Source organism: Salmo salar, chromosome ssa21, assembly GCF_905237065.1.
Source record: "Salmo salar chromosome ssa21, Ssal_v3.1, whole genome shotgun sequence".
Taxonomy (NCBI): Eukaryota; Metazoa; Chordata; class Actinopteri; order Salmoniformes; family Salmonidae; genus Salmo; species Salmo salar.
Genome location: NC_059462.1, coordinates 36,497,446 through 36,522,245, shown reverse-complemented (window position 1 = coordinate 36,522,245; position 24,800 = coordinate 36,497,446). Strand labels below are relative to the sequence as shown.

The following is a 24,800-nucleotide window of genomic DNA, read 5'->3' as shown; positions in this document are numbered from 1 at the left end:
TGGTGACGATCATCTGACCGTGCAGACAGAGAGAGGAGAAGGGGCTGCCACTCTCTTTCATGCTCTTCATGGGTCTCTGCAGTGGCCCAGCTCGACGCCACCATGTCGCAGAAACCAGTGTAATACAGTCAGAGCCAGAAGCAGTGCCATTAGTTGAGGTGTAAGCATGGGAAGATGTTTTGGGTTGGGGGTGCTGTCGACTGGGGGGCTCATACAGTACAAGTGTAATAAAGGCCTAGTTCAATAATTTTGTGGAAATTGTATTTTTTTCATTACAAATAAACAATGATTCATATTTTTTTATTGTGATTTATCTGGGGGTGTTGTAGCACCCTCAACACCCCTATATCCCGTGGCTATGGCTGTAAGTGCTGTTAGTGCTGTTATTTCTGGTTATTTCAGTTATTGTTATTTCTAGAGCCATTGTTGAGAAAAACAACTTTCCGTAGGTACTGTATGAAAGAGCTCTATTTTCATGTCACCTGCCATATCAGGCATTGGCACTTGGATTGAAACCGGTGCTATGGTCAGATTACATGAAAATAGAGCTCTTTGGCCATGAACACCAGTGATCGGTTTGGTGTCGAAAAACGGAAGCATATGCAGAAAAGTACTTCATGCCTATGGGAAAATATGGTCGTGGATCTTTGATGTTATGGGGCTATTTTACTTGCACTGGTCCTGAGTGCCTTGTTAAGGACAACAGCATCATGAACTTTACGAGGTGCCAGGACATGTTAGCCAAAGACCTGGTTTCCTCTGTCAGGAGGCTGACACTTGGTCCAAAGTGTGTCTTCTAGCAGGACAATAATACCTAGCACTAATCAAAATCCACAAAGAAATGGTTAATTGACCACAAAATCAACATTTTGCAATGGTCATCTCAGTCTCCTGACTTCAACCCCATTGTGGTGTGAATTGAAGAGGGCAGTCCATAATAGCAGATGAAGGATATCAAGGATCTGGAAAGATTCTGCATGGAGGAATGGTCTAAGATCCCTCCCAATCTCATAAAACATTTGAGAAAAGGCTGTGTCCTTATCCTTGCAAGGGGAGGGTGCTAGAGTTTTGACCACTTATCTTTTTTTAGATTTGTTTTATTACTTCATAAACAAAATCTCTTTCTCTGAACAATTGTATTAGCATAAAATACAATAATTTCCCAATTTTGTTGAGCATACAATATGGCTCAGTATTTGCATTATATATTTTATACAGTCTTTTTTGCTAATTTTTATCAAGAGTGCCAATAATTATGGACAGGCTATAATAATAGTCAAGGCTATAGAAGATAATTGGTAGCAGAAGAAATCAATGAAGTTCCACAGAGCACAAAGGAAGTAGAGAATTTCCTGCAGGATCCCTGTGATGACCCTCATCTGACTGTGCAGTGGATTGGTAGAGGCATGAGCTAGCGGGAATTTGTACACCATATTTCTTATACCAAATTAAATCAAATTGGGACATAGCCCATATCACTATGAGATGAACAACACATGAAGTCTGTATTCATAAACCGACTCAGAATAGGATTGCTTATCTAGGGTCAGGTCCCCCCTGACCATATAATTGTATTCATTATAATCTAAAAGGCAGAACTGATCCTAGATCAGCACTCCTACTCTCAGATGCTTTATAAATATGGGCCCTGAGCTTGAGTGTGATCATGCAAGCATAACTTCCCCCAATGATCACATTTAAAGAGTCAACAGACAGGCAATTGTACAGAATGTTCTTTTATTTATTAAATATGCATATCTGACTAAAACGCCAGAGGTAATAGACCATTCATATTAGAAGGAAGACAACAAAGATATAAAAGGGTACTCTATCTACAAATATAGTACATCTCTATGCAAACCATAAATGAGAGTTGACACTTAGCATGTTTATTGAACTGAATTAATCCAAGATTCACACACATACACACAGTCTTGTACAACAAACCATGTGGGGACACACAATTCAGTCCCATTCAAAATCCTATTCTCCCTAACCCTAACCCGTACCCTAATCTTAACCCTAACCTGAAAATCATTAAACCTAACACTTAGCTCCTAATCCTAACCCTAAACCTAATTCTAACCTTAACCCTAAACCCCCTTGAAATAGCATTTGACCTTGTGGGGACCAACAAAATGTCCCCAGTTAGTCAAATGTGGGTCCCCACAAGTATAGTTAAACACATCCACACATCCATACACGCGTCCACTCACACACACGCGTCCACTCACACACATGCACACACAGCCTTATGTGTTCCAAACTTCAGATGTTTGTCCCTACAGAACAGGGTGGGGTATGAGTCCCTCTGACAATGCAACATGTTGAAAATGTCTTCATACATTTTTAACTGTTGAAATACATTCAATAAATTACAAAAACTGTTGTACTGTTCCGATCGACAGACGGCAGCTTGACCATCATTCAATGTGTCATAGGAAACCACTTTGGTGCATCTATTCTTCATCTGATAAATACAGTACATTGATTTTCCATCTGACATGCCGTTAAATATCTTTACACAATGTAACAATACTTGACACACACAAAACAAGTTTTTGCAGCATTCTCTTTTCAACCTGCTTTTTCAGTACACACACACTTATACACACACACACTTATACACACACACTTATACACACTTATACACACTTATACACACACACACACACACACACACACACACACACACACACACACACACACACACACACACACACACACACACACTTTGCAGAACAAACAGACATGCATCCACACATTATGAATACATGGTATACACCGTAACTTTTATAATTTATGGATTGCTTTTATTATTGCTTTTGACATACGATCAAATCATATGATCAAATTTGCACTGATCAAATCAGTGTGAAGTGTTTTTGGTGCACTTAATCATGGATGTGGTTGGCTGGAGACCAGGCAGCGGTAGCCTGCGCGCCCGTGTGTTTATGCTACCATGACAACTCCTTATCACTCATTGCCATGTTCGGCTTGACAAGGACAGCAATGGAGTACGCAAGAGCAGAATCAGATCTGGGACCAGGCTAAAGCCTAATTTACACCTTCCACTTCTGAGCTGTCCGCTTGGTCCACTCAAACGAAATTATGCAAAATCGAATGTCCACTCCTGTCCGTTCGGACAAATCTCTGCATCCGCAGGACACTTTGCCAAGGAGGTGCGCAGATGCGGACCTTGTGTGGACGTTGAAGTGAAGTAGAAGGTGTGTAAATTAGGCTTATGGCAGTGGTGGAGTTGGCTGGCTAGGCAGGGCCAGAGGTGGAGTTGGCTGGCTAGGCAGGGCCAGAGGCGGAGTTGGCTGGCTAGGCAGGGCCAGAGGTGGAGTTGGCTGGCTAGGCAGGGCCAGAGGCGGAGTTGGCTGGCTAGGCAGGGCCAGAGGTGGAGTTTGCTGGCTAGGCAGGGCCAGAGGCGGAGTTGGCTGGCTAGGCAGGGCCAGAGGTGGAGTTGGCAGGCTAGGCAGGGCCAGAGGCAGAGTTGGCTTGCTAGGCAGGGCCAGAGGTGGAGTTGGCTGGCTAGGCAGGACCAGAGGCGGGGTAGCTGGGTGTCAGAAGTAGTCCCGACGTCGTGAGTCATCGTTAATGAACGAAGGGTTCCATTGGGCGGGATAGATACAGGAGTGACGGGAGCTTGGCAGGCCAGAGAACGGGTAGAGGCCGTTACGCTCTAGGTCAGAGTTACGTAACGCAGGCTGCAACACAGGGATGGGGTGGTCAGTATCAACGGGGGGAGATGAGAAAGAGAGCGGTGTATGCTAATCCTTACCTGCTATGGTTGACCAAAAATAACAAACGTAGTAGCCCTTCTGTCTAATTGGTTTGTCTATTGTCTTCTAGAGAAATGCTATGTTTATGTCTTGCTAACATTGTGTTGTGTTTCTTTATGTACCGCTAGATGTCTGTGCTTATAGAGAATAGATGTTTATACATAGAGTACATAGACGTATACTGTATGTACAGAGTAGTAGTTTGTATATGTACAGAGTAGTAGTTTGTATATGTACAGAGTAGTAGTTTGTATATGTACAGAGTAGTAACTTCTATATGTACAGAGTAATAGTTTGTATATGTACAGAGTAGTAGTTTCTATACGTACAGTGTAGTAGTTTGTATATGTACAGAGTAGTAGTTTCTATACGTACAGTGTAGTAGTTTCTATATGTACAGAGTAGTAGTTTCTATACGTACAGAGTAGTAGATTCTATACGTACAGAGTAGTAGATTCTATATGTACAGAGTAGTAGTTTCTATATGTACAGAGTAGTAGAATCTATATGTACAGAGTAGTAGTTTCTATACGTACAGAGTAGTAGTTTCTATACGTACAGAGTAGTAGATTCTATATGTACAGAGTAGTAGAATCTATATGTACAGAGTAGTAGTTTCTATACGTACAGAGTAGTAGTTTCTATACGTACAGAGTAGTAGATTCTATATGTACAGAGTAGTAGTTTCTATATGTACAGAGTAGTAGAATCTATATGTACAGAGTAGTAGAATCTATATGTACAGAGTAGTAGTGTCTATACATACAGAATAGTAGATGTCTGTCATTTGTAGCAGGTTCTTGGTGCTACCGTTCTCCTGCATCTCGATGGCCTCTCTCCCCCACTCCATAGAAACACGGTTACTCTTCGGGAACTCTGCGTACGGCGACATCTGAAAATCGCCACTTTTGAAAATGATCTTGTTGATGTCATTCTTGTCTTTCCTGTAAAGAGACACACAAAATATTATACGTTCACTGAATTATTTTATAAACACTTATAACAGTTATTACAAATTGTGTGGTCAATTAAGTTTTTCTAATATGGCACAACATGGACTGAGAATAAGGAATTAGGGGTAGTCTTCTTACTACTGTGTTATTACATGGTTGTAACTACAGCAATAGTATCATGGAATCTTACTTGCAGCAGGTGACAATGAGAGCGATGATGAGAACAAGGAGTAGGGCACCTCCTACTGGAGATACCACCACAGCTATCAGCTTGTAGACTAGAAGAAAGACAAAATGTTATGATTAAACTGGAGGTCTACGTTGTGATTGTGAGTGCAGAAAGAATAACCATGACAACAACTAAGGAGTTAAGTGATTAAAATGTTGTCTTGATTCTCCATTATATCTTTTTCTCATACTTTTTAAATTATCATTTAAGTCATTATAGTCTCCTACTTACAATTTCCACAGTTGAATCCTCCAAATCCAAATGTGCACCTGAAAGATATAAACAACCAAATATAAGACTAAAAAACATGAATAACATGTATTAATGGAATGGTCCAGTGGATTAAGTAGATGATTAGAGTTGTCGTTGCTTACTTGACACAGGTTCCATTGACCCGTTTCAGACCATCACCACATTCTGAAAGATGTAATTTTACAATCATTTCAAAGCAACAACATTTTTGTTTTATAATACATTTTCTTTTCAAAAAGCTGCCTGCTAAAATGAAATAAAAATAAATAAAGTGAATTTGACATAAGATATGTTTGACCAAGGCTGGGTCATATTCACGAGGCACCAAAAGGAAGAAAACGCACTGAAACCCCGCAGGGACAACGTGTTTTTTGTTTTGCATTGCAAAACGTTTTGCTATGGTATACTTTAACGTCTGCTTGCTCCACCCTTCCAGGTCACACCTAGGCAAGATGAGGGACTACCCTCCACCTTATCCTCGTTTCAGGCTCACCTAGGCAAGATGGAGGACTACCCTCCACCTTATCCCTGTTTCAGGTCACACCTAGGCAAGATGGAGGACTACCCTCCACCTTATCCTCGTTTCAGGCCTCATCTAGGCAAGATGGAGGACTACCCTCCAACTTATCCCCTTTCCAGGCCTCACCTAGGCAAGATGGAGGACTACCCTCCAATTTATCCACCTTCCAGGTCACACCTAGGCAAAATGGAGGACTACCCTCCACCTTATCCTCATTTCAGGCCTCACCTAGGCGAGATGGAGGACTACCCTCCAACTTATCCCCATTTTAGGCCTCAGCTATGCAAGATGGAGGACTACCCTCCACCTTGTTCTCGTTTCAGGCCTCACCTAGGCAGGACTGGTCCTCAGGGTTGAGTTTGAAGTACCCTGGTTGACACTGGCAGTAGGCTGTCCCATTGGAGTCGGCACAGAAGGAACGCTCTAGGTGACACTGGGTGTTCTGGGCCAGACACAGACTCTCAACTGAGGGGCAGAGATAGGAGAGGGGTAGATTAGGATGGTTGTAGCAGGGTCAGGTATGAAATGTAAAACATGCTAATGTCATACATTGATTTACATCGTTTTTTGGGCTAGAAAATGCTAAAGTTAGCAGATGGTGGCAGTGACGGCATACACAAACCCAATGCATGGATTGAATTCTGCCTTTGTCCCCACAGGTTGCTTACAAGGTAACAAAACAAATATGTAATTTTGAAATTAGGATGAACTAATCCTTTAAGACTGGGGTTAGGGGAAAGAGGTGAGGATGGGTCATGAAGCTGAGGGTGAAAGAGGGGAAGACGAAGGATGGAGGAAGTTGAGAGAGGAAGATGGAGGTAGAGAGTGCTGTTACCGTGATAGGAGAGCTGGTGATTGACCACCACTCTGCTGTGACCAGCGGTGCTGTTATAGTCATTCAGGGTAAGAGTTAGGGTTAGAGTAAAGAGGAGAGGATTGGTCATGAAGACGAGGGAAGAGGACTGAGGATGATGAATGGAGGAAGATGAGAGGGGCAGCAGGTAGCCTAGTGGTTAAGAGTGCTGGGTAATTAACCGAAAGGTCGCTGGTTCAAATCCCCGAGTCGACTAGATAAAAAAATATACTGATGTGCCCTTGAGCAAGGCACTTAACTCCAATTGCTTCTGTAAGTTGCTCTGGATAAAAGCGTCTACTAAATGACAAAAAAAAAAAATTAGAGCACAAGACAGAGGGATGTAGAGAGTGCTGTACTTTGATAGGAGAGCTGGTGAGTGACCACCACTCTGCAGTGTCCAGCAGTGCTGTTACAGTTGTTCAGAGACATCTGTATGCTGTCGTAGACCTCAGAGCTGGTCACGTCAGCAGAGAGGGAGAACATGTTGACAGCAGAGATATGAACTCCGTCTTCCCCTCTGGAACACACATCACAGCAAACATGATTTAAAACCCGAAAAGCGTCAAGAGTTGTAAAGTTGTTGTTCTATTGGACATCCATTACAATAAAGTCCTTTTAAATGTATTAAGAGTGTCTTGGCATTGCTTGGTTTTTTATTACACTTTACATGCAATGTTGTCATGCATGTTGTGCAAAGACACATTTATGGGGGAAGAAGAAACTCACTTTTTACTCAATGTAGAGCGCCGGTAACCACGCAGAATTGATAGTGAGGCATTGAGCTGTGAAAAAAAAGAGTGAAAAAAGAGGGCTAAATATTATTAGTTGGGCATGATCACGTTTAATTATTTATAACACATTCACTATATCTTCCTTACATTCCTAATACATCTATCACATTGATTGAACAGGTTTGCTGCATCACTACAACAAATATACAATGAACAATGTCAGTGATAGTCATTCCTCTCGCCACACTAGGGTTGCAAAACTCCCGGTAATCTACCAAACATACCAACATTCTTGAGAGATTCCAAAATTACTGGTTACAGGGAATATTCAGGGTTGTATACAGGGAATATTCTGGGATGTATACAGGGAATATTCTGGGATGTATACAGGGAATATTCTGGGACGTATTCATGGAATATTCTGGGATATATACTGGGAATGTTCCAGGATGCAAACAGGGAAAATTCAGGGATGTATACAGGGAATATTCAGGGATGTATACAGGGAATATTCTGGGATGTATACAGGGAATATTCTGGGATGTAATCATGGAATATTCAGGGATGTATTCATGGAATATTCAGGAATGTATGCAGGGAATATTCAGGGATGTATACAGGGAATATTCCCTCCTTCTGCAACTCTACTTCCCAGCCTGTCCCTGTCCTTACCAGCTGGTTGATCTCTCTCTGGATCTCATGCAGTGTGGCGCTCCTGGAGAGCAGTGGGTCATAGTAAGAGTTGTTGACACTGAACGTCCCTAAGAAAGTTTTTGCTGTAGAGGTAAACAGACACTGTGGTTAACTAAGGTTCAAGACTGTCTCTAAAGTTTACAGTCATTTCTTTCAACTAATGAAATATAGCTAACCCTTTATTGACAATGAATACATCAATCAGATTAGTAGTGTCTTATCTTATCATTACCTAATAACATAACCCAGGGTCCCCCAACTGGCAACCCCTGCATCGAATTTGGCCTGCGGGTGGTTTAATTAGCCCCCTCCAAGATTCCAGAGCAAAAAAAATATTATTTATCATTTTCATTGTTGGACAGGAAATCAACTCCAAGTGATTTTAATGTAAGAAATCTGTTCCAAAGTATTCCCACGCATAATAGAGAGAAACATGATCGTATACAAATGTAAGCAAGGTTGGAAATTATGTTTTAGTCAAACATTATATCTGTTTGGGCTTCTTGCAGTCAATTTGCAGTCTACAAATTATTTGTAATTATGTTCCGCACCCCCAATCATCTTGTTACGAAAAAAAATCTAGAATCTAGTTGATGATCGCTGACATAACCGATAACATAACCTGATCAACCACACGAGCCACGGCCTGTTCACCTCGCTATCATCCAGAAGGCCAGGTCTGTACAGGCGCATCAAAGCTGGGACCGACAGACTGAAAAACAGCTTCTATCTCAAGGCCATCAGACTGTTAAATAGCCATCACTAGCCGGTTTCCACCCGGTTACGCAACTCTGCACCTTCGAGGCTGCTGCCCTATATACATAGACTTGGAATCACTGGCCACTTTAATAATGGAACACTAGTCACTTTAATAATGTTGAAATAATGTTTACATAGTGCTTTATTCATCTCATATGTATATACTGTATTCTATTCAACTGTATTTTAGTCAATGCCACTCCGACATTGCTCGATCTAATATTTATATATTTCTTAATTCCATTCTTTTACATGTGTGTGTATTGTTATGAATTGTTAAATACTACTGCACTGTTGGAGCTAGGAGCACATGCATTTCGCTACACCCACAATAACATCTGCTAAATATGTGTATGTGGCCAATAAAATTTGATTTGATTTGATCTAAGATAACCTAAACAAGGCCCTACGTATTGTTTATATTGTCATGTGATATGAGACTTGTAAATAAAGCATGTATGTTTAGTTGTATGATTAGTAGTGCAACTGTCTTACTTTAACATCACCCAAAAAATAAAGAGCTAAATATTGTTTATATTTTTATCGTCATATGAGACTGTAAACAAAGGCTGTATGTACTGTTTGTTAAGCCGTACCTCGCGTGCAGTCTCGTCCGTTCTCAATGTCAAGGCCCAGAGGACACTCGCAGCTGAAGGAGCCCCTGGTGTTAACACACATAGAGTCACTGGGACACGGGCCCGAGGGGCTGGGGCCACTCTCACACTCATCCACATCTGGACACAGCAGAGACAGAGGACAGAGAGGGCAGTGTGAACATAGAGGACAAGATGACTATAGTGAATACAATCAGCAATATAAAGACATTTTCACATCTGGACAAACAAAGCAACGCAGATACATAGACAGAGGACAGGGACAGAGGACAGCTGACAGAGGACAGATATCAGGTACACAAAACTGCACAAAACTTGAATCATTAAACCCTCACTAAAACTCTCTCTGGTCCTGGGCCAAGAGCCTTGGGCTCTATAGCTGCTGCAATAGGCATCCATCTCCCTATGGGTTGTAAAAGAGGTTGTTCTGTTACTCGGCCAGGTTGCTAGGGTCGCCTAGACTCAATCATGGACACTCTTAATGACAGTTGTGGCTGCTTTGCGTGATGTATTGTTGTCTCTACCTTCTTGCCCTTTGTGCTGTTGTCTGTGCCCAATAATGTTTGTACCATATTTTGTGCTGCTACCATGTTCTGCTGCTGCCATGTTGTGTTGCTACCATGCTGTTGTCATGTTGTGTTGCTACCATGCTGTGTTTTCATGTGTTGCTGCCATGCTATGTTGTTGTCTTAGGTCTCTCTTTGTGTAGTGTTGTGGTGTCTCTCTTGTCGTGATGTGTGTTTTGGCCTATATTTAAATTGTATTTTATATTTTTAACCCCAGCCCCCGTCCCCGCAGGAGGCCTTTTGCCTTTTGGTAGGCCGTCATTGTAAATAATAATCTGGTCTTAACTGACTTGCCCAGTTAAATAAATAAATAAATAAATAAATAAATAAATATATTACAGTAGTAATATATATATATATATATACACTACTGTTCAAAAGTTTGGGGTCAATTAGAAATGTCCTTGTTTTTGAAAGAAAAGCACATTGTTGTCGATGAAAATAACATAAATTTAATCAGAAATACAATGTAGACATTGTTAATGTTGTAAATTACTATTGTAGCTGGAAACGGCAGATTTTTAATGGAATATCTACATAGGTATACAGAGGCCCATTATCAGCAACCATCACTCCTGTGTTCCAATGGCACATTGTGTTAGCTAATCCAAGTTTATCATTTTAAAAGGCTAATTGATCATTAGAAAACCCTTTTGCAATTATGTTAGCACAGCTGAAAACTGTTGTTCTGATTAAAGAAGCAATAAAACTGTCCTTCTTTAGACTAGTTTAGTATCTGGAGCATCAGCATTTGTTGGTTCGATTACATGCTCAAAATAGCCAGAAACAAAGACCTTTCTTCTGAAACTCATCAGTCTATTCTTATTCTGAGAAATGAAGGCTATTCCATGCGAGAAATTGCCAAGAAACTGAAGATGACGTACCACGCTGTGTACTACTCCCTTCACAGAACAGCGCAAACTGGCTCTAACCGGAATAGAAAGAGGGGTGGGAGGCTCCGGTGCACAACTGAGCAAGAGGACAAGTACATTAGAGTGTCTAATTTGAGAAACAGACGCCTCACAAGTCCTCAACTGGCAGCTTCATGAAATAGCACCCGCAAAACACCAGTCTCAACGTCAACAGTGAAGAGGGGACTCCGGGATGCTGGCCTTCTAGGCAGAGTTGCAAAGAAAAAGCCATATCTCAGACTGGCCAATAAAAGGAGAAGATTAAGATGGGCGAAAGAACACAAACACTGGACAGGTGAACTCTGCCTAGAAGGCTGGGAATGGTAGGTTGAACTCACCCTCATTGCAGGTAGGTCCTGTCCATGCTGACAGACAGTAACAGGTGAATTCCCTCCCTCCATAGGTCCCTCCACACCCACCTCCATTCAGACAGGGGTTGGGCTCACAGGCACTACCTAATGAAGAGAGATGGATTCAGACTGATGTACTGCATCTCATATCAATGCAGTTCATAGATCTTCTTCATTGTTCCAAACAACAGTCATTAGGATTTGGGAATACACACATCTTAATTCCACGTTCCCAGCTAAATTCAGGGAAAAACTAACTTTATCAGAATAAAAGCTTTTAAAGATAGACTGTTGACAAACCTGGTGTCTGGGGTGTAGAACTGATGTCCATTGGAGCTGTAGTCACTTCTACCTCAGTGGTCCCCCAGTCAGCGTGTTTCCCTGTAGTGTGCAGTTCCACTGTGCTCCTGGTGGTGGTGCTGTGGCTGTAGGAAGAGGAGGCTGTAGTAGTGGTGGTGGGGATGGCCTGGCCGCTGTGGGGCGTGGTGTTCCCCGGTGTGGCCGTGCTGGTCTCCAGGTGCAAGGTGGTTACATCGGTGGAGCTGGTGACGTCGGTGAGGCTCACCCCTGTTGAGGGCTCCTGGGTCTGGGTCTGAAGGGTAGCTGGGCGCTGGGGGGTTGAAGCCGAGGTCTGGAGACCCAGAGTGGTCTCAGTGGTAATGGTGGTAGGGATGGTGGTGGGTTGAGTCTGGGCTTCGACGGAGGTGGTGATGCTAAGCTGAACCATCCTTGTCGTAGCCAGAGGGGGTGTCAGTGTGGTGCTGGTTGCCGTAGTAAATCTATAGGTCTCCTCCTCAGTGACCTGTGACGTCATCGTAACAGTAGCGGATGTGGTGGACATCAGGACCTCTGTGGTCACCGCCGGCGATGGCTGCTCTGTCTTGGGGACAAAGGGAGGCTGGCTTGAGATGAACCGGGACAGGGAGTCGTCCAGGGCGGTGGCACTTTCTCGTAGCGTCGGGTGAGCAGTAGTTAGAGCCAGACCTACGATGGTAGGGGTGTCCTCTGTGTGGAGCGATGTGACTCCTTCTGTCTCACCCTGGCCCCCCTGGGTGCTGAGGGGACCTGTGGAGGACTCCGTGGAAGTCCCAGACCCGGTGACCATGATGGAGGGAGTATCTCTATCTCCTCCCTGAGAGGTGTTGGTGCTGGGATGGCTGGGTCCTTCTGAAAACATGATGGGGGGCTGTGAAGAATCAGGGACCCCATCTTCTGTCTGGGACGTCCTGCCTCTGGAGGGCTGACTGGAGTCTGTTGTGTCTGTGTCCCGTCTGCTGTGGTTATCAGCCACACTGAGAGGGGGGGTGGAGTAGGGGGTTCCCTCCGAAACCAGAGAGGTGAGGTCCTGCTGTTGGGTCACATTGGGGGGTCCAGTCAGCGGGTTGGTCCCTCTGGAGGAAAAACCACCAGGCCACTCTGTTTAGAATAAGTAGAAGAAGAGGAAGAGGGAGAAGAAGATTACGTTTTGTCCATTTACAACATGAGAACTGGAAATGTGTATTTTGCATATCCCATTCTCCCCGGTAGACATATACATACTGTACATACATATACACAAAGAGGGAATTTCAGAAGGTTGTTTACCTTGTGAAGAGTTGGTGTTGGAGTGGGGGTGGGGGTGAGAGTCAAACCCAGACGTAGCGTCATGCCCATGGTCAGGTCCGGTGGAGGGTATCCTGTCGGTGACATCCCCAGCCCCGGCACCGGTGCGGCCGGTCGGGAGGCCCCAGGTGGAGTCCTCAGGGTACATGGAGGTGCTGTTGGAGCTCACAGACAGTAAGGTCCTCTCTCCCGCTCGACTCATAGTGGAGGAGATGTAGGTGCGGTCGGTGTGGACAGGGATGGGGAGAGCCATGGTCCCTAGGTCGGTCCACTGGTCCTTCCTGAGAGTATCTGTTGACTGTCCTTGGCCGAGACCCATGGTGCCTTGGTTTGTGGACTGGTCCTCTCTGAGACCCATGGTGCCTCGAATTGTGGACTGGTCCTCGCTGAGACCCACGGTGCCTTGGTTTGTGGACTGGTCCTCTCTGAGATCCACAGTACCTCGGTTTGTGGACTGGTCCTCTCTGAGACCCATGGTGCCTCGGATTGTGGACTGGTCCTCACTGAGACCCATGGTGCCTCGGTTTGTGGACTGGCCCTCTCTGAGGCCCACAGTGCCTTGGTTTGTGGACTGGTCCTCACTGAGACCCACGGTGCCTTGGGTTGTGGATTGGTCCTCTCTGAGATCCACAGTACCTCGGTTTGTGGACTGGTCCTCTCTGAGACCCATGGTGCCTCGGATTGTGGACTGGTCCTCACTGAGACCCATGGTGCCTCGGTTTGTGGACTGGCCCTCTCTGAGGCCCACAGTGCCTTGGTTTGTGGACTGGTCCTCACTGAGACCCACGGTGCCTTGGGTTGTGGATTGGTCCTCTCTGAGATCCACAGTACCTCGGTTTTTGGACTGGTCCTCTCTGAGACCCATGGTGCCTCGGGTTGTGGGCTGGTCCTCGCTGAGACCCACGGTGCCTCGGTTTGTGGACTGGTCCTCTCTGAGACCCACAGTACCTTGGTTTGTGGACTGGTCCTCTCTGAGGCCCTCAGTGCCTTGGTTTGTGGACTGGTCCTCACTGAGACCCATGGTGCCTCGGATATTGGACTGGTCCTCGCTGAGACCCAAGGTTCCCCGGTTTGTGGACTGGTCCCCTCTGAGACCCACAGTACTTCGGTTTGTGGACTGGTCCTCTCTGAGGCCCTCAGTGCCTTGGTTTGTGGACTGGTCCTCGCTGAGACCCATGGTGCCTCGGATATTGGACTGGTCCTCGCTGAGACCCAAGGTGCCCCGGTTTGTGACCTGGTCCTCTCTGAGACCCACAGTACCTCGGTTTGTGGACTGGTCCTCTCTGAGGCCCTCAATGCCTTGGTTTGTGGACTGGTCCTCGCTGAGACCCACGGTGCCTTGGGTTGTGGATTGGTCCTCTCTGAGATCCACAGTACCTCGGTTTGTGGACTGGTCCCCTCTGAGACTGCTGTCAGTATCAGGGCTCTCCTGAGGCGGCCTGGCTTCAGTAACAGACACAGACTTAAGTTCTACTGAGCGTTTTGTTTCAGTCAAAGCCCTGAGTTGTGCTGGGAGCCCAGAGTAGGCCTCTGGTAGGTGGTCTGTTGTTAGTCTGGTCTTGTCCTCCCACTGTGTGGTAGCCTCTGTAGACACTACAATGGTAGAGCTCCTCTGCTCCATCGACAAACCAAGGGTTCCTTCTGATGTCCAACTGGTTGAGCCCGAGGAGAGACGTGTGTTTTGTTCAGTGGCTTTGAAGAATAAATATATAAATACAATTAAAAAAGGATGACAGGTATGTGTTTTCTGTATTCAAGGAAAGCTATGTGAAACATAGGCCTACATATAAAGTTGGGAAGAAAGACACCCAAAACAAAACCTTAAATGTCTGGACCACCAGATGGCCCCAGAGAGGTTGTATCTTGCTTCAAACGCTAAAAGGGAAGATGTCAGGAGTTGCTGCCTGCGGCTGTTCTGATTTTGGGTGGAGAACAATTGGCAGCCAGGCCTGTCTACCCTAACAAAAGCCTGGGCCCTAAATATGGAGGTGACTCTGGCCTTTGGGACTTTGCCATTTCCTTCCTTAAGCTGACATAGCAGAAGCCATAGATGTTATAATACTGTCACACTGCAGACGTTGGTTGGGTTCATATTGAAGCAGAGTTTGCTCTCTGGCTCACAGTTTTTTGGGGCATTTTGAAAACAGTCAGTTAAAGACATGCTCCGCTAGTATTTTTTAAACCTCCCGCTTTGGGATGGATGTGTCAATGTGTAGTTCATACATGCATAATCTATGAGCAGAATTACTGTCTTACCTCAATTAGCCACGAAATCCCTAGTTTGAAAGTGACCGTTTTTTGGAAGCTTTGCGTCGCCATCTTGCCTACATTTACCCCTATGTGGACAGCCCTCTAGCAATTTGAGACTCCAGATTGAATTAATTAATACACTTGTAGTATAAACCAGCCTTTAGTCTTGAAATCTTTGGTTGTTTAGTACATGGCCTCACATCGTGAATCCTTAAAGAGATGGGCAGGGCTAAGGCTTAAGAGGCTTAAAACGATGCTGAATGGGTGTAGACGAAGAAGAGCTCTCCAGTAGGTTTCCAAAAACATTCAAGGGCCATTTTCTAGCTCTGAGTCTCTACTTTTATCCAATGTAAAAAACACAATTTCAAATTTTGCTACATAAGACCGAATCAAGCCGGTCAGTCACATATATACACATTTGTGACGTAGTACGCAGTTTTTGGGGACCATTTGCCTTGTGGGCGCTACTTTCAGAACTACTGGCTAAAAAGTATACAAATCTCATTTAAATCTAAAAATGAATTGGTATGTTCATTGCTTTAAGTTTCCGTTTGTAAAGATACATGACTAGGCCTCCTACTACTAAGATATGGCAGTTCTAGGCCTCCTATTGCTAAAATATGGCAGTTCTAGGCCTCCTACGACTAAGATATGGCAGTTCTAGGCCTCCTATTACTAAAATATGGCAGTTATAGGCCTCATACTACTAAAATATGGCAGTTCTAGGCCTCATACTACTAAGATATGGCAGTTCTAGGCCTCCTACTACTAAGATAGGGCAGTTCTTGGCCAACATGTGCAGATGACACATGTAGGCTATTTCATGGTATGAGAACAAAACAGACACCCCGGGTGTGGTGTGTTCCTGTCCGTATCACCACTACTACTAGGGCCTACAAACTCCACCTAGGCCTAAAGCTGGGTTTATAGATGGTCTGGGGCCTGAAATCTCCACCCCTCTACTCTGTGGCAGCCTGCCTGTTTGTCTGCCTGTCTGTCAGCCTGGCACTTCTCCACTAACTCAACACTGCTGCTGGGGAGCTTTGGAACAATAACCTACTGCCACTGCCAAGGAAGAGCGCTGTCTGTGCTAGATAACATCCTGAATGTAACACATAGCAATGACACACTCAAACAGTCAGACTGTCAGACAGTATGCAGATAGCGGGAAGAAGAGTACAGCAACGGTACAGTCATTCCACAGAGCGAGAGACCTAAGATGCATCCCAAATGGCACCGTATTCCCTATATAGTGCACTATTTTTGACCAGAGACGTACAGTGCCATCAGAAAGTATTCATAGCCCTGGACTTATTACACATTTTGTTGTTTTACATAAAGCCTGAATTCAAAACTCATTAAATATATTTTATCACACATCTACACACAATACCCCATAATGACAAAATTAAAACATGTTTTTAGAAATAAACAATTCACACCCCTGAGTCAATACATGTTAGAATCACCTTCGGCAGCAATAACAGCTGTGAGTCTTTCTGGGTAAGTCTCTAAGACCTTTGCACACCTGGATTGTATAATATTTGCCCATAAAATAAAGGTTAAATAAATATTATTTAAAAAATTCTTCAAGCTCTGGCAAATTGGTTGTTGATCATTGCTAGACAAACATTTTCAGGTCTTGCCATAGATTTTCAAGCAGATTTAAGTAAAAACTATAACTTGGCCACTCAGGAACATTCACTGTCTTCTTGGTAAGCAACTCCAGTGTAGATTTGGCCTTGTGTTTTAGGTTATTGTCCTGCTGAAAGGTGCATTAATCTCCTAGTGTCTGGTGGAAATCTACGATTTTGCCTTTCAGTTTATTTTTTATCCTGAAAAACTCCCCAGTCCCTAATGATTACAAGCATACCCATAACATCATGAAGCCACCACTATGCTTGAAAATATGGAAAGTAGTACTCATTAATGTGTTGTATTGGACTTGCCCCAAACATAACACTTTGTATTCAGGACAAAAAGTGAATTGCTTTGAAACATTTATGTTGCGGTATTACTTTAGTGCCTTGTTGCAAAAAGGATGCATGTTTTGGAATATTTTTATTCTGTAGAGGCTTCATTCTTTTCACTCTGTCAATGACTTTAATTTTGTGGAGTAACTACAATGTTGTTGATCCATCCTCAGATTTCTCCTATCACATCCATTAAACTCTGTAACTGTTTTAAAGTCATCATTGGCCTCATGGTGAAATCCCTGAGCGGTTTCCTTCCTCTCTGGCAACTGAGTTAGGAAGGACGCCTGTATTTTTGTAGAGACTGGGTGTACTGATACACCACCCAAAGTGTAATGAATAACTTCACCATGCTCAAAGGGATATTAGATGTCTGCTTTTTAAATGTTTACCCATCTACCAATAGGTGCCCTGCTTTCCGAGGATCTGGAAAACCTACCTGGTCTTTGTGGTTGAATTTGCATTTGAAATTCACTGCTCGGCTGAGGGACCTTACAGATAATTGTAGGTGTGGGGTACAGAGATGAGGTATTAATTCAAAAATCATGTTAAATACTATTATTTTACACCGAGTGTGTTCATGCAACTTATCATGTGACTTGTTAAGCAAGTTTCTACTCCTGAAATTATTTAGGCTTACCATAACAAAGGGTTAGGGTTAGGGTTAGTACTTATTGACTCAAGACATTTCAGCTTTTAATTTTAATTAATTTGTAGACATTTCTAAAAACATAATTTCACTTTGACATTATGGGGTATTGTGTCTAGGCCAGTGACACAAATGTCTAAATTTAATCAATTTCAAATTCAGGCTGTAACACAACACAATGTGGAAAAGGTCAAGAGGTGTGAATACTTTCTGAAGGCACTGTATGGGCCCTGGTCAAAAGTAGTGCAATATATAGGGAATATGGTTACATTTGTGACGCACTCTTAGAGAATTAGGCCATTTGCCTCTAAACTAAAGCTCTCTGGATGGAGTCCACTGGCCTAACTGGCTGTCTTAGCCCTGCATTCAGTACACTGTAATCAAAAGCAGACTGGAATGGAGCACTATTGGTGCTGGCAGGACCAAGATGTTAGCTTTTGTGTGTTTAGTTATTTTTTGGGGACTTCTGTGGCTCCTAGTTCATGATGATGATAAAATGGCTTCTGTCCCAAATGGCACCCTATTCTCTTTATAGTGCATTTATACCGAATTTCCATGGAGACTTACCGCTACACCAGTGTGTTGCCAGTGTTTTATGTTAATACAAACTCTAGTGTAATTGTGTTTCCATAGCTTGGGCTGACAGTAAAGGCGTCCACATGCTTCCCAGCCGAAACAGTTCGGAAAAATTTGTGCATATATTATGATGACATTTTGTGACATTTTTGTTCGTTTTGGACTTTGGTGAGGGTTTTTTCGGCTGTTCGTGCAGACACATTTTTTTCTGGAGGCAAGCCGAAGTTCGGAGCCGAAGTATATGTCCCTTCGTGGGTAATTGGTCAACAGTAGGGATTCTTCAATAAAGTCTTTGTTGTCATTCAATGAGATATGACTCGTTTTCAGGCACATTTTTTCATTGCGTAATACTGCACCAAACATTGTGCAGTTAAAATCTCGGCAAAAATTCATGACAGATTTCTTGAGTTATCTTAGATTAATTCTGACTATTTTGAGGAAGTGTATACTGACTACGACGTCTCAAAAGGGACAAACAGTATTATTGCCGCTTTTTTCAAATTTTTCAAGTGAAGGTATTTTAAGGGAGTATGCGAACACACTCGTTCGTTTCGGCTAGCCGAGTTTTGTCGAGGAGCCAGCTGAACTGATGCATGCAGAATCAACAACCTCCGCATAATCAAAACAAATGCTTTGTGAGAAGGTGTTAAAATTAACAGTTAGTCATTGTTATGTAAATGCTGGCTGAAAAGTATCAGTGGCCTGCTTTGGCCCCAGGTGAAAGCAGGTCCGCTGGAGCCATGGCCCAGTGAGACAGAGGTGCCGGCCCCCGTAGATGGAAACAGAAAAGTCTGAGCCTTTTGGGTAAAACACTGGGGTAAATCCTGTATGGAAATGCATCATAACTTTTGACCGGGCTCTGGTCCTATTCCCTGGTCCCATTCCCTATATGGTGCATTACTTTTGACCAGGGCCTGGTCAAAAGTAGTCGCTATATAGTGCACTACTTTTGACCAGGGTTTCAGGGCAAGCAGGGCAAGCCATAAAGGTCCAGACTCAGACCTCTTGACAGTGGATGTGATAGTTGCCCATAGCATGTTGGCTGGAGTACATCTGTGACATCACACCTTCCCTGATCTAAAGCCAACTGTCACTCACGGAGTGGCTCTTGCTCTGCTGGCTAAGACGGTTGGGTTTCAGTTCTGTAGGCCTAGTGCATGTTGTTGTGCAGATGATTGCTGGTTTGCGCCCTGTTCGCCACAGAAGATAATGCACTCTGTTACACTTCTATACAGAGAGATGACACTCTTCACCTTCTGGAAAAGCAGAAAATGTACCTCTCTCACAAACCCCAATGCAGACTGAGGCATTCTTCCAGTAAAGGCCTGAGAGACATTGTGGTTATCCCAGCTGTTGCCACCGATGTAGTGATTGAGAAGGGACAACGAGAACTGGACTTGAACCAGCAACCCTGCAGTTAATAGGCAAGCACACTGCCCCCTGTGCCATAAAGGTTCAGACGTCTTGGCAGTGGCCGTAGTACGCTTACAAGGAAGCTTTAATAACTAATGAACTCTGGGCAATTATTCCCAGAAAGAGTTAACACTTTCTCCACATGTAGTCACTGGCAATACCTAGAATTTATAGAGGTAGACAACATTTCTAGCAGAGTCCTGAAACATGAGTCAACAAATACATTGATTGGTTTGAAAGGTGAACCTTGGAAGTTGTTCAATACAAGGTGTATAATTCTAATCTACTTTAGGCTATCAGCTGCCTATGATATTTTAGTTTAATGGCTCAAATGATCACTGTGATGAATTATACTATCATCAGAAGACCTTATTATGGCTTAGATAAGGTTTCATCTAATGTCCATAGGTATACAGGTGAATGACAGGGTCCAAGACCAGTTGATTTTCTTTGAGGGGATGCCTGCACGAGATTACAAGAAAATAACCCACCAAAACCATCAAACAGGAGGGGGAAAACATGGTTAGAAGCTTGTGTCAGTGTGGAAAAACCACCAGGTTCAGGTGGGGAATTCCAAGTACAATTCTGATAGCCCACAGATAGGGCCTTATATAACCTACTCATTTAGTAAGTTAAATGTTGGTTTCTGACTGTCAGCAAATTACGCAATCATTGTATCCATATTTGAAATGTATCCATGTTTTTTTCTTATTTTGTTCTGGGGTTATCAGCCTAAATGCCGTTATTTTAAATTAGTCCAAGTGGACCCAAGAACCATATAAACTTGTAATAAACCATCCGTTATAGCATCTACATACAATGATCAAATCATGACTGAGGTTTAAATATTGTCACTGCGCGCGACCCTTGCCACATAACGGGATAGGACAGTGTGTAGAACTCTTGTCCCATTTTCGAAGCCCAAGGGTGCACTCTTCCATATGTCTGTACCATACTGCACCTTACCTAATTTGTCTTCACTCAACGCCCGTGTCTCACTCTCATCGGAATGCCTGACTCTGTGGTGCAGTTCTGTTCCAGATGATGGTGACGATACCTCCCTAAAGTCCGTAGAAGTTGCCGGAGTAGTAAACAAGTATTTTGGTAAGGCAGTTATGGCAGTTATTTCTTCAGAGTTAGTAACCCGGGGAGAAAAGTATACCCCCGTTACCAGTGCCCTATCCATATCGTTGCTGCTGGAGGTGTAAGTCCACGCATTGAGAGGTCTCAGAACGACCAAGAGGACCACCAGAGAAAGACGGGCTAGGACTACGTGACTCAAATAACACGTTTCCATAATCAAAACGACCCGAAAACGGCGGCGGGTAGGCGTATATTCCAAACAAGTAGCAGCGAAGTGCCCACAGCCACCATCAGAAACTATATTCTTCAAAAATGTATAATTTTAAATACCTTCGGAGACCCTAAACATCAGTTCATCCGATGACTTTTAATACGTTTGCAGACCGTAAAGCGGTGCAGTGGTGCTGGAAACAGAAGTCTGTTATCACATCATAGGCGCCAAGCTCCTCCCACACACATCAGCGATAGTGGTTTCCACCCAATTCCGCCCTAGTAGACTGAGGTTCCGCGGGATGTGGGCTATTGTTACGCTCAACTAGACTTCAGAATATCAAGAATCTCTGAATCTGGTATTTTGCAGTGATTTCTTCAGTGTAAGATACTATAGTAAACTTTACATGCATGTCCACAAGTGTGGAGTGCAGACCTCTCAGATGAAAAGTCGACTTGATATCCCGACAAATGTTACATTGTTGCAAGTGAACAAAGTTGCAAATTGTTACAGTTGCTTGCAATGGGGACATCCCCAACCACCCAGCTACATACAAGCAGATGAAGAAAAACATTCTAATGAGGTCAAACAGATTGGAAGAAAACATTCCATGGATTGCCTCACTCAGTCACAGAGACCTGTAAAAATCCAGATCAATCATATTTATTTATAAAACCCTTTTTACAAAGAGCTATACAGAAACCCAGCCTAAAACCCCAAACAGCAAGCAATGCAGATGTAGAAGCACAGTGGCTAGGAAAAACTCCCTTGATGTCAGTAGAGTAGGATTTCAGCTTTCGGTCTGACTGTTTATAATCTGTCTATAAGGCCTAGAATGAGACACTACTTTAGCCTCGTCCCAGATCTGTCAAGTGCTGTTTTGCCAACTCCTATGGTCATTGTCACGAGTTGTTAAGACAGCACAAACAGATCTTGGACCAGGCTACTATGGTCTGTGATGGGACCAGCCATCCAGAGGTTTGATGATCAGTTGAGTTGTAGGTGTGCCATCCTGTCTGGTTCAATAAAAAAAGACTGGTGGTAGCGGTCCTGAGAGGCAAAGTCCAGGTTTATTCCGTCAGCTGCCTAGTTTCCATGCCGACTCCTGACAGAGAGTGTCACGACAATCTGGTCCGGAGGAAGCTCACCCTTGAAGGAAAGGACATTAGAATAGAATAGAATTAGAAACCCATCTGATTAATCCGGTTGAATACATTAGTAACACGTTAATGTAAGCCTTCTAGTAGGCTATGATGCTTTATTATTTGTTATAAGCATAAATTATGAATGTTTGTAATGTAGGCAATTGAGCTAGGTACTCATGACACAAACAGTTTACTTAAATGCTTTATTACTTGTTATAAGCATGTACTACAAGCCTTTATAATGTCTTGGTTCTTTCTACTCATGACCAGCTCAACATAAATGGCAGGCCGATGACGCTTCTACAAACATACTGCACCACAATATGGACGTATCCTAAATTGCACCCTATTCCCTAGATAGTGCACTACTTTTGACCAGGGTCCTGTCCAAAATGGCACCCTAATTCCCTATACAGTGCAGTACTTTTGACCATAGCCCTACGGGTCCTGGTCAAAAGTAGTGCTCTATATAGGGAATAGGGTGTCATTTGAGATGCAACCAATGTCAGTAACTCCCTACTCTGAACCCAGAACCAGTGGTAAACAGCTCCAGAGGGTACTGCAGTGAGTACTGTATCACAAGCAAGCAGCTGACCTGACCTTGTGCAGGGAAAGATACTGTTGTTTCAGGGCTCTCGGTTGTTTTTGCTGCTCAGAGCTGATATTGTACGAGCATTTCCTGAGTTCCTGAACATTTCCTCAACTTGGTTACAAAGACGTTGATTTCACTGCTTCAGTCTGCTCAATTTCATACATGATTGCATATAGCAATGATCTACATACTTGGTCTTCAAGACATCATGAATAAATATCATACAGTTAGAGAGCTGAATACATGAGATTACAAGATTTGGAGTGAAGCTTTATACCTTCCCAAGCTATTCAGGGTGGTCCTAATCCATCTGAATAAGCTAAAACGAGCTGCAGCTCCTGTAGGTAGATTCACAAAACATACTGTAATTTAATATATTACTATATTATAAACCATACATTTCAACACAAAACTTGAGGTAAGATGTGTCACTTTTTGCCACTCCAGAATAAAAATCTACTCCTGTGATATACAGTAGAAGATCTTTGTGTGACCTGTAAAATATGAAAACCATCTCACTACCCATGATACCTGTGGTACAAGCGGTCCCCATGTGTGATCTACAGTATGCCTCTGCCACAGTCTTGAGATAGGGAAGTAAGCAGGGCATTGTTTGCCTGGCTACCCAGATTCCTTGCTCGGCCAAACGCTAGGCCACGCCGATGGAACATAATGCCTGGACAGGGGGAAAACATGAGTAAATCAAGAAAATACATTTAGATACAATAGGGCAGAGGTGTGATACTACATGTTCAACTGGCTTGGTTGCAGAATTTGGCATAGAAGGAATCAGACATCGGTTGGAGATAGAGAGCGAGAGAAACACGGGGGGTCTGAATACCTTCGCAAGGTATTCAGATCCCTTGACGTTTTCCACATTTTGTTAGGTTACATCCTTATTCTAAAATTGAGTAAATAGTTTTTTCCCCTCATCAATCTACCCCATGAAGACAAAGCAAAAACAGTTTTTTAGACATTTTTGCTAATTTATAAAAAATATAAAACTGATATATCACATTTACTTAAGTATTAGACCCTTTAGTCAGTACTTTGTTGAAGCACCTTTGGCAGCGATTACAGTCTCAAGTCTTCTTGGGTATGATGCTACAAGCTTGTCACACCTGTATTTGGGGATTTTCTCCCATTCTTCTGTGCAGATCATCTCAAGCTCTGTCAGGTTGGATGGGGAGCATTGCTGCACAGCTATTTTCAGATCTCTCCAGAGATGTTCGATCGGGTTCAAGTCCAGGCTCTGGCTGGGCCACTCAAGGACATTCATAGACTGGTCCCAAAGCCACTCCTGCATTGTCTTGGCTGTGTGTGCTTGGGGTCATTGTCATGTTGGAAGGTGAACCTTTGCCCCAGTCTGAGGCCCTGTGCGCTCTGGAGCAGGTTTTCATCAAGGATCTTTCTGTAATTTGCTCCATTCATCTTTGCCTCGATCCTGATTAGTCTTCCAGTCCCTGCCGCTGAAAACATCCCCACAGCATGATGCTACCACCACCATGCTTCACCGTTGGGATGTTGCCAGGTTTCCTCCAGACGTGACACTTGGCATTCAGGCCAAAGAGTTCAATCTTGGTTTCATCAGACCAGAAAATCTTGTTTCTCATGATCTGAGAGTCTTTAGGTACCTTTTGGCCAACTTCAAGCGGGCGGTCATGTGCCTTTTACCGAGGAGTGGCTTCCGTCTGGCCACTCTACCATAAAGGCCTAATTGATGGAGTGCTGCAGAGATGGTTGTCCTTCTGGAAGGTTCTCCCATCTCCATGGAGGGACTCCTCTTGGTCACCTCCCTGACCAAGGCCCTTCTCTCCCGATTCTTGGTGGTTCCAAACTTCTTTGATTTAAGAATTATGTAGGCCATTGTGTTCTTGGGGACCTTCAATGCTGCAGAATATTTTGGTACCATTCCCCAGGTCTGTGCATCGACACAATCCTGTCTCTGAGCTCTACGGACAAGTCCTTTGACCTCATGGCTTGGTTTCTGCTCTGACATGCACTGTCATGTGGGACCTCATATAGACAGGTGTGTGCCTTTCCAAATAATGCCCAATCAATTGAATTTACCGCAGGTGGACTCC

General features: G+C 43.7%; 1 protein-coding gene across 3 annotated transcripts; it reads right to left on the bottom strand.

Moving 5' to 3' along the window:
* Nucleotides 1-1,718: 1,718 nt before the first annotated feature.
* LOC106582283 (protein HEG) lies at nt 1,719-21,206 on the bottom strand. 3 transcript variants are annotated; one of them, XM_014165196.2, is made up of 15 exons: nt 20,652-21,202; nt 14,202-14,516; nt 12,807-13,655; nt 11,523-12,638; nt 11,211-11,327; nt 9,378-9,515; nt 8,002-8,105; nt 7,325-7,380; nt 6,955-7,115; nt 6,073-6,207; nt 5,345-5,387; nt 5,202-5,239; nt 4,932-5,019; nt 4,555-4,732; nt 1,719-3,713 (listed from the first exon to the last, which is right to left on the bottom strand). In XM_014165196.2, the coding sequence occupies exons 1-15, from the start codon at nt 20,980-20,982 to the stop codon at nt 3,570-3,572; spliced, it is 3,813 nt and encodes a 1,270-aa protein (XP_014020671.2). In that variant the 5' UTR covers nt 20,983-21,202; the 3' UTR covers nt 1,719-3,569. The 3 variants fall into 3 exon arrangements, with proteins under 3 accessions (XP_014020671.2, XP_014020670.2, XP_014020669.2); XM_014165195.2 differs by having other exon boundaries at nt 12,807-14,516; nt 21,099-21,206; XM_014165194.2 differs by having other exon boundaries at nt 12,807-14,516; nt 20,652-21,204.
* Nucleotides 21,207-24,800: the final 3,594 nt, after the last annotated feature.